This window comes from Tinamus guttatus, unplaced genomic scaffold, assembly GCF_059628265.1.
Source record: "Tinamus guttatus ecotype Peru unplaced genomic scaffold, ASM5962826v1 Tinamus_guttatus_pri_ptg000459l, whole genome shotgun sequence".
Taxonomy (NCBI): Eukaryota; Metazoa; Chordata; class Aves; order Tinamiformes; family Tinamidae; genus Tinamus; species Tinamus guttatus.
In genome coordinates, this window is record NW_028288993.1 from 197,234 (window position 1) to 207,496 (window position 10,263).

At 52.8% G+C, this 10,263-nt stretch overlaps 1 protein-coding gene across 1 annotated transcript; it reads right to left on the reverse strand.

The window, feature by feature from the left end:
• Window positions 1-107: 107 nt before the first annotated feature.
• Window positions 108-7,038, reverse strand: LOC104568209 (caspase recruitment domain-containing protein 8). The gene is made up of 7 exons (XM_088532249.1): window positions 6,989-7,038; window positions 6,675-6,895; window positions 5,355-5,614; window positions 3,810-3,935; window positions 1,613-1,794; window positions 745-789; window positions 108-399 (listed from the first exon to the last, which is right to left on the reverse strand). Exons 1-7 carry the CDS (start codon window positions 7,036-7,038, stop codon window positions 108-110), a joined length of 1,176 nt encoding a protein of 391 aa, XP_088388375.1.
• Window positions 7,039-10,263: the final 3,225 nt, after the last annotated feature.

Consider the following 10,263-nt stretch of genomic DNA (forward strand, 5'->3'; position numbering starts at 1 on the left):
CTGTAACGCTGCCTTGTGCCGAGGGTTCGGGGCTGGGCGGTTGGGCCCGACTGCCCCTCTGTCCCTCCCTTCCGCTGCAGTGTGGGAGCAGGAACTGCCCGTTTGGCCTAGCTGGACTTCTGCAAGTCTCTGACGAGGAACGGGTCCTTCTCCTGGAGAATACTGTAGAGCTGCTCTTGGGCCATGCAACCTTTTCTTTCAACCAGCTGCAGCAAAACTTTGTTCTTCTTTTGACGTGTGTTTTGGCTTCGTACCTCTTCTTCTTCATCGCTGTTGATAATGTTGGCATCCTGCAAGTGCAGCAGAATAGGGGAGACCCTCCCCATCCTACAACACAGCTGCTTCTTGTGCTTCCTCACGAAGGCTGCACCTAACGGACACCAAGTCAGTGTTACTCTGCTGCATGTGGCAAGGTGGCCCCAGGTGAGTGCGGTACCACTAGGGCCGCAAGGTCACAGCATCCTCAACCCGTTTACACTGGGGTTGCTTCCCCTGTCCTGTGGCCACGTGTCCCGTCCCCCTCTGCAGCAGGACTGGGGGCTACTGGGCAGCGGGTGGGCTCGGAGGGCCAGGACTGCAGCCTGGGCAAGGCTGGCAGCCAGCACTGCCTGAAGACACCACAGGGTGCTTGTTCCCAAAGCATGGCCGGACTTTCTGTCCGGAAAGGGAAGGGCTGGAGTCTGCTTTCAACTGCAGGAAATGGAGTCAGACTCCAGGAACGCAGCTCTGCAAAACCATACTAACCTGAGGGGGACCAGGAGGCAGTGGCAGGAGGAGAAGAAGTCCGATCTGAAAGAGAGAGCAGAGAGATCAGTGACTATGCCCCTGCTGCGATGGAGACACTTGCTAAAATCTCTCTTTTTTTTTTTTTTTCCAGTGCTTAAGCAATTATTTTCTATCCATGGATATTTCTGGCCATATTTGGAGAAATGAGCAGGAAGAGATCCTGGATTTTGTGCACTTGTAAGTGTTAGTTCTGGCAGTACATTAGCCCCCAGGAGCACGGATCCTGAGCAGCCACGTTTCTCCAGGTGCTTTTGCTGTGCACTCTTCCATGCAAACATTCCTCTTAGCACGCTCTGATCGTGCCACTTGTGTCTGTGTTGCATACTGACCTGCAACAAGATCCTGGAAGCTCTCCAGGTCAGGACAGTCACCTGCAGAAGGGACAAACTGGTGGTGAACAGATGCCCCCAGAGAGCAGTCCCCACACAAACTGCTGCGTGACATTCACAGCAGGCTCTGCTCTACTCAGAGATGATATCTCCTCAGGGGGCATCCACCCACCTCCCTTCAGTGGTCTAAAACATCAGCAGAGGTCTCCAGACCTCTGGAGAAGCCCTCTGAGGTCTGACTTTCCATCCGGCTTGGCTGCCTGCCTTCCCTGAGGGAAATGGGGCCTCCCCCCGATCCGCTGCACTCTGTGCAGTTGCACACTCTGGTGTTGCACCCCCCAAATGGAGAAAACTATATGAATGCAGTGTATGAATATATATATAAAAATATCAAGATAGTGATTTTTTTCACGGAAATGTTGGTATTCCCCTTGTCTCCTTTGCATCAGAGTACGGGCATGTCTCAGCCTGCCCTCACAAGGAATACAGCTCCCTGCTCCATCTCCTTCTTGCACGTGGACGTGCCGATCCTACCTGACCTCAGGGACACCTTCCAGACCAGGCTGTTGTTGCGTATGTCCGTCATAAGGAGCCAAATTTCCTCTGCTATATTCTTGATGTAGATCTCAATGAAGAGCTGCTGTTCCTTTGGACTCTTGTAGCAGAACGGCAAGTGTGGCTGTAAAGAAGCAAGATGAGTCTCTCATTGCATGGAGCTGCAGTGAGTTCACATAAATTATCCTGGGTTTACTGGCCATACCAGGAAAGGGAAAAACAAGTGGTGATGTAAAAGTAAGGGCTTTGCTGTGCTGCCACTGTGGGGGACGTTGGTTGGAAGGGGCCTCTGGAGCGTCTCATCTGCCCTACTGCTCCAGTTAGGATCACTGCTGACTCCAGATCTGCTCAGCTGCAGCTTTGTCGAGCTGTGTATTGAAAACCTCTAAGAATGGAGATTCTCATCTCTCTCCTAACATCTTTGAGGGGATGCTCCTTGCGTCACCACTTAGTGATATTTTTTTTCTAATGTCCGGGCTGAACCTCCCAATTTATGGCCATTGCCTCTTGCTAAACCACCTGACACTGCCAAGAAGAGTTTGGCTCTGTCATCTTTATAATTGCTCTTCAAGACAGAGTGCCCAGTTACAATTTAGTCACTAGAGAAAGTGTCGAGGCCAATTCCTAATTAATGATTCATGGCTTTAAGACTGTCTCCCAACTAAGCTGTTGAGGGCTGCTCAATAGCAGGTTATAGTTACCCTTGCGGGGGGGGGATCAGTTCACTGGAGGGTAGGGGTGCCATTCAGAGGACCTTTGAGAGGCTGGAGTAATGGGCTGTCAGGAAGCTCGTGCACTTGGACAACAGCAGATGCAGAGATGCAACATCTGGGAAGGAGGAACGAACCGCATGCAGCAGAGCAGGCTGGGCACTGCATGGATACAAAACAATTTGCCAGGTAAGGGCTTGGGAGTCCTGGTGGACAACAAGCTGAGCAGGAGTCAGCACGGTGCCCTGGCAGCAAAGAGGGCCAACCACAACCTAGGCTGGGTCAGCAAGACTGAGGGAAGGGATTCCTGCCATTCCACTTGTGACACCACATTTGTTCAAGGGTTTACCCAGTTTGGGGCTCCCCAGCATGAGAAAGACATGAACATCCTGGAGCAAGGTCAGCTTAGGGCTGGAGCACATGATATGCAAGGAGAGGTGCAGGGAATTGGGCTCGTTCAACCCACAAAAGAGAAAGTTAAGGGGAGGTCTAATCACTGCCTTCGACTACCTGAGGGAGATTAAAAGGATGGAGCAAGTCTCTTCTTGGAGATGTACAGTGATGAAACAAGAGGCAACAGGCACAAATTGCAGCAAGAGGAATTCCAGTTAGACAAAGGAAAAAACAAAACAAAAAACAAGAAGAGCAATACATCACTGGAAGGGAAACTCAGAGCTGTGGAATCTCCATCCTTGGTAATACTCAGCCTTGACTGGACATGGCCTTGAGCAACTAGATGTGATGTCAAACTTGGAATGCTTTCAGCAAAATCTTGGACTGGAGATCTCCTGAGGTCTCATCCAATCTAAATCATTGTGATTCCTATCATGGTTATACTGCAATACAGACTCATGAAAGGAGAAGGTTTTGGTATCCAGCCATGGACATGACATTGGATTGTCACTAGGAAATTGCAGATTCCTGTGCAGAAAAAGTAACAGCATGACTAAACGGCCAAATAATCTGATTTTTTCCAGCCATTGTAATCTGATTGCCACAGGATGCAGAAGTCCTCAAGCTGAGTTCCCTGAAAGTAACCCAAAGAAGTCATGTCACATCATGGCAGGAAAGGTAGGAAAGAAGGAGTCTCTGTAGTTCTGCTCCTGTTCTGAAGTAACCCTAGTGCAGACAAGACTTGGGACCACCCCATCTCTGAAGTTCCTTAATAAGGAGCCATAACTGTGATAAGTCCCAAATTATGTACTGCCATAGAGAAAAACAATCTGACCCTTTATAGCTTTGCCAGCATAGTTTTGGGGGTGGACTCCACCATCTATTTCATACTATTTATTGGGATGCATATCATAAAATATCTTTGTCATTTGTAAGCAGCGTAGCTTGCTTTTATGGCTCTGAAACCTAGCACAACTGGAGGTGGAGACTTAGGATATTTGCGATTTCACTGCAGAAAAGAAGCAATCTCACTTACTTCAGGTGTTATCTCCACATGAGACGTACTGGAAACTTCGTACGTGCAGCCAAAGAACAGAGGATTGAGGGGAGAAGGCTTGGGAATAAGTTTGGAATTCCAGTTCATCTCTTGCTTTTCAATGGCCTGTAAATTTCAAGCATCACTTTTGAGAGATACAAAAAGGAGCTATGTACTGCACGGAGCTCTCACTGCCCTTTGAAAATGGAGAGGATTGAGAGACTGACCCAGGGGATCCCAACCGAATGTGCGTCACAGGCAGTGCTGCATTGGAGGAGCCGGTCAGCCCCCTCACTACTGCCCAGCAGCTGCTGCCGGCCCCTACCCTGCGATACGTGTGAGGTGCTTCAGGGTAACAGGTAAGGGCTGCACAAACACGAGAACGTCTGATACTCGGCCGCCCGGGGCTGCACGTGGCAGCAGGAAGCTGCTCTGCTCCATGTGCAGAGCCACCCGGGCTGCAGCGCAGCCCCTGCCAGGACACGTCCTTCTGCCTCGCTGAAGGCACAGCGAGTGGTTTCTGGAGGTGACATATGAAAGGGGGCGGAGGAGCAGCAGCAAGGATGGTGCCCCCAGGAAGGAGCTGACTGCTGGTGGCAGGAACAGAAGACTCTCCGCATTAGAGGCTGGTAGCACTCTCAGATAGGCAGCTGTAGAAATAAGGGACTGATATGTAATTTCTTTCTTGGGGGTGGTGATCCTTGGCCAGCAGTGAACTTTGAGAGGCACCGAAATGTTAACAGCACTCAGCAGAGGCAAGATGAGGCTCCATGGCAGCTTGCTGCTCTTGCCTTAGGCTAGTGAGCATTGGTGGAGATTGTGTTCTCCCTGCTGCAGAAGGCGAGTCAGGGAAGCTGGGAGATCCGCAGTCCTGTATACAGGAGCACATGCAACTCCATCCCCAGGTGGAGTTCAGATTACGTTTAAGTTATCCTAAGGAAAGACACGACAATGCTACCCTTTGCCATGAAGCCCCAAACAGAAAGGGGGTGACTGGAATAAAAGGAAGGACCAAGTAGGAAAAGTTGGTCCCTTCTGTCTGTCAGTTCTCAAGAAGGCAGTGCCCATTGAGGTCACAGATCTCACTGTCTTCCCTGCTGTGGCATTAACAGGTTCTGCTGCGGAGGGTCATTCTTTGGCTGGAATGGAGCCATGGACTCCAAGAGGTGCAGGGAACACAGAGGCAATGTGGTTACCTAAGCCTCGTGTCCAGAAAACCAGGCAAAAGTATCACCCAAGCACTGTCGGCAAAACATTTGGTCTTTTGTCCTTCCTCAGCAGTTGGCACACTGTCTTCCCCCATTTTCTTGCTGGCTGACACTGCAGGACCAGCTCTGCTGTCCTGCTCAGGGAGGATCTGCAGTCCTGTTCTCATGGTCCTGCGCTGCCTCCCACTGCCTGATGCCTGGAGCACGTTATACCAGTCCGTGCTGAATACCAGAACAAAACTAGGAGGGATCCCTGCTTATCAGTTCCAGTCTTTGCTACTGCAGCCGCTCCATCTGCCACCCTTTTTGTAAACTAACCCCACCTCCTCCATCTTACCTGCTTCACAGAGTTGTCATCTGGGATCAGGTAGAGGTGAAGAGTTGTTTTTGCAGCATTGAGCTGCTGAAAGATCAGCACCAAGGAATGCATGGGAAGTGAAATTAAAGCTGAACGGAACCTTCGCCAAACCACCCCAAGCAGTGAGAAGCTGGGGTTTCCCAGGACAGCGTAGAAAGGAGTCAGTTTTGTTGGTTTCTCTAGGGTCATGCTCCCAGCTTTAAAATGGGCAATTCTGCACTCGCTGACATCTACATCTTCTGCAAGAGAGGAAAAACAAGGTTCGCTTTTGTTTTCCTAATGCCATCCTCTGTTACTAGCAGAAGGAAGACCTGCTCCCATAAAAATGGCACAATCTGGTTTAGGGACCATCTGTGCCCTGGGCTTTGTGGGGTTCTTCTGCTCAGCAAAGTCACCTTAGGTTCAAAACACTAAGTCTGAGATGGGAACTTGGGACCATGAAAATCCTTAGACTGCAACCGTGCAGTCCAGCATCCTGTGCACACACGTCACATCACCAAATCCTGTCAGGAAAGCTGTGACTGCATTGGGAGTCATCCTAGGTTTTGATCAGCAGAGCAGGCTGAAGGACAAGCTCCATCTCTAGCAAACGTCCAGCACTGCAGCGACAACTTCCTGGGGCAGAGCTCTGCTGCTGCTCACTCAGCCTCCTTCTACCTCTTTGAAGTTCTTCACACTTTGCTGTTAATCTGACAGGTAAAACTTGATAAATTAATAAAATCACATGTTTTTGCTTCACACAGCTGTGTCAACAGAGTGCAGAGACCCACTTCTGGCTGACACAGTGGTGCTTACTGAGTCCTGGACGGGAGGTGGAGCCATGCAGCAAGAAATGACTTTTGTGGCGCACTCTGTTTCAGCAGAGTAGTCCCAGTTTCTGTGCAGTCCAGCCAGAGTTTAGCACTAGGGAGCTTATGGGGAAGAGAAATAGAGGATGGGAGGACAAAGCAGGAGCTGGGGCTGAGGTGACAGGGAAGGGACCATTGCAAAACTTAGCAAAACGTGGGTGAGGGTTAACAAAAGGTTGAAGCAAAGCAAAGTTGGGGAATACAAAGGAGCAGAGAGGAAGAAGAATTTGGCCCCGAACCTGTCTGGACAGGTCCTAGGGTATCTCCCTGAGGAGTCATCTTGCTAAACCCCTGCATTGGGCAAGCCCTTTCAGAGCAGATGCTGGAGGAGTTCTGTGGGCAAGAGGACAGGACAGCTGCAGACGGCCTGAGAGCAGGCGGTCAGGAGAACTGCTGTGGCCTAGGGGAGCAGAGGGAGTTGAGGGGAAGCACATCCGCAGAGCTGCTCTACCTGCCAGGCACACGAAGTGGGGCACATGCACTGCACGAACCGCTCCTGGCTGCGCTCTGATGGAGAACAGGGGTCCAGCAACCACGCATTCCTCCTGGGCAGAGGCTCCCAGGTGATCGTCCCAGGAGCCATACTTGTACCAGATGATCACCGCTGAGCTCACCTCAAAGCCAAGGCCTGTCACAGAGCACTGGAAGGAGCCTGCTCCGGGAAGGTGAGCTCTGCAGACCGGAGGGGAGAACAGCGTTTTGCCACGCATGACTGCAGCTGTAAGCTGTAAGGAAGGGGTTTCTGCTTTGCTCAGCATCTCCTACCGATAGCTGGGGTTGTCATTCCTAAAGCTCTGGATCTCCTCTGGTGTCATCTTTGGAAGGGGCTGTAACACAAGCAATGCTACTTTGAGAATGAATCGGATATTGCATACTGGCTATGATTGGAAGGGGTTTGGGAAGAAGCAAAGCAAGATGCAGCTTGGCCCAGGGTTGTGAAGGTATTTAAGCTTCCCACATTACTGTTGGGAAGACTCCCACCTCAGGCTTACTGCTGTGCCACTTTCTTTGAATGACACAGTGTCTTGCAAGGAATGGTAAAGCTGGCACTTGAGGCATGACTGGCTGGAGAGCCCTTACCTTCCTCACACAGCGCAGACATGTTTCTGGGGTGAAAAGTCCAGCTCGCTGTGGCTGTCCTGGGAAAGAGAACATAGGGGAGGAAACCACTTTTAAGGAGGTATAAGAGAAGACTTTGTGACAACATCAACAGCATCAGCAACATTATGTGTACTGCTGGCACTGCAGTCCCTCCAGGGAGTTGTGCCAGTCTCCTCTGTCCTCAGGGTGAAGTCCATTTGCCAGCACTAAGGGCAGCCCAGACCAGCTCCTGCCACCAAACAGTGCTGTGCCAGCAACGGGCAGCAAGGGACCCCATTGTCTCCAGTGATGGCCATGAACATGTCGCATGGGGGCTCCCATGGCATAGCCCAGAGTGCTACAGACATGCTGCCCTCCTCCCCAGCCCTAAAGTCCTCCTCACTGGTACGCCAGGCCTCAGATTTAATGTATATATCTCCACCAGGCCCACTGCATCAGACTGTCAGCCTGAAGAAAGGATGGAGCTAGAATTTTACCTGAAAGAAGACCGCCTTGAAAGAAGCCCAAATAATCAACATCATCCCCTGCAACATAACAGACGCCAGAGGGGACCTCAGTTTCCGGGGCATGTCAAGACAAGTCTTCCCCCACGACCTTCCCCATTTGTTGGCCGGAACACATCCAGGTCCACAGGCCTGAATTATCATTCCCGGAATTCATCCAAATGTGGCCAAGGAAGGTGGGCTCCCAAAGTAGGCTCTAGAGAGGGATCTGGGCAGGCTGGATCGATCGGCAGAGGCCAATTGCAGGAGGTTCAAGAAGGCTAATGGCTGGGTCGTGCACTTGGGTCCCAACAAGGCCGTGCAGCACTACAGGCCTGGGGCAGAGCGGCTGCAGAGCTGCACAGCAGAGAAGGACCTGGGGGTGCTGTTTGAGAGCGGCTGAGCAGGAGCCAGCAGGGAGCCCAGGCGGCCAGGAAGGCCAAGGGCCTCCTGCAGGTGTCAGGAACAGGGCAGTCAGCAGGAGCAGGGAAGGGATCGGCCCCCTGTGCTCGGCCCTGGTGAGGCTGCCCCTCGAATCCTGTGTTCAGTGTTGGGGCCCGCTCCAAGAAGGACATGGAGCTGCTGGAGCGAGTCCAAAGGAGGGCAGCGAGGCTGGAGCAGGGCTGGAGCACAGAGCTCCTGAGGAGCGGCTGAGGGAGCTGCGGGTGTTCAGAGGGCAGAAGAGGAGGCTCCACGGAGCCCTTATCGCTCCGCAGCTACCTGGAAGGAGGCTGCAGTAAAGGCGGGGTCGGTCTCTCCTCCGGAATAACTACGGCTACGACAAGAGGAAACGGCCTCACGTTGCACCAAGGGAGGTTCAGGTTAGGCGTTAGCACAAATTTCCACACGGAAGGAGTGAAGCATTGGGACTGGCTGTCCAGGGCATTGGTGGAGTCACCATCGCTGGCAGTGTGCCATAAACGTGTGGATGAGGCACTTGGGGACATGGTTTAGCAGGATAGTGAAGAAGGGCCTATGGTTGGACTGGATGATCTTGAAGGTCTTTTCCAACCATAATGATTCCATGATTCTATGATCTTACCTGAAGGAAAAACACCTTGAGCGATGACCAAATCATCATCATCATCATGCCCTGCTACACAACAGAAGAGAGAGGAGACTCAGTGGCCAGGCCATGCCGAGAGAAGTGTTCCTCCCACTTCCTTCCCCATTTTGTGGCCATTCCATCTTCCTGCCCACTGGCCTCCTCCCAAGACCCCTGGGCTTGCCCCCGTCTTCCTCTCTCTGCTGTCCCATACCTACATATTGATATCTGATACACGCTGCAGTTGGAAGTTATTACATAGGCCCGCAGGGACTATCTCATCCTCGGTCCATCTGTCCCTATAATGCAGTGCCACCAGCCCAGGACTGGATGGTCCTCCTCCGCCATCCCAGCACACCGGAATGTTGGCCTCAGCCCTGGATCAAGGATGGGGACATGATCTTACCTGAAGGAAGAACTTCTGGAGGGCTCACTCTACCACCACCACCAGCACCTGCTACATACCAGAAGGCAGAGGAGACCTCAGGGCTGGGCCATGCCAAGGGAGTGTTCCCCCCACCATGTTCCCCATTTCATGGCTAGAGCCCCCTCCCGCCAGCCCCTCCTGGGATGCCTACGCCTGCCCCAACCTTCCTGCCCTCCCACTGCCGCCCCATACGTACGCAGTGGTACCCGCTCTCCGGTGCGGCTGGGAGTTATTGCACAGTCCCGCAGGGGCATGTCATCCCCACCCGTCGGCCTCTACAGACCAGCCCCGTGTGCCCAGGACCGTGTGGCAGCCTGTCCTTCAGCTCCCGCACGGTGTCATCCGGACACACGATTATGCATCAGCCATCGTTGCTGGAATTGGCCCAGTGTGGCTGGGGAGGGCGGGCTGCCGTGGGCGCTCCATGGTGCCCGCTGCAGGGGAAACGGCCGCTTGGGGCCAGTGGCCCCTGGGGTGGCAGTTGCGGCGCTGCCGGCTCGCCCGGGCCTCTAACCACAGCCCCCAGCCTCGTCCCCTGCCCAGAAACCAAAAGCGCCGCTGGACAGTCCTCCTCCCCCAGGCCCAGCACAGCAGAGCGTCGGCCTCAGCCCTGGATCAAGGATGGGGACATGATCCTACCTGAAATACGATAGTCTGGAAAGGGGAAAATATCATCATCATCATCTCCTACAAAATAACAGAATATAGAGGAGACCTCAGGGGTTGGGGCATGCCAAGGGATGAGTTTCTCCTACAGTCTTCATGGACCCCTTCATGGCTGGACCCTTTTCCTGCCCAACAGCCTCCTCCTGGGACTCCTGGGCCTGCCCCACTCTTCCTCACTCCCCGCTCTGCCATCTCCCACGTATGTTGTGGTACGCTATATACGCTGCAGTTGGGTGTTATTGCACAGTCCCGCAGGGGCCTGTCATCCTCCGCCCATCTGTCCCTATAATGCAGTGCCACCAGCCCAGGACTGGATGGT

Bases quoted from the DNA above. Each gene is read 5' to 3' on its own strand.
- LOC104568209 (XM_088532249.1), bottom strand. From the start codon at position 7,038: ATGACACCAGAGGAGATCCAGAGCTTTAGGAATGACAACCCCAGCTAT. The intron at 6,896-6,988 runs GTAGGAGATGCT...TCCGGTCTGCAG, and splicing joins AATGACAACCCCAGCTATCG to AGCTCACCTTCCCGGAGCAG. The intron at 790-1,612 runs GCAGGGAGCTGT...TCTCTCTTTCAG, and splicing joins ACGTGCAAGAAGGAGATGGA to ATCGGACTTCTTCTCCTCCT.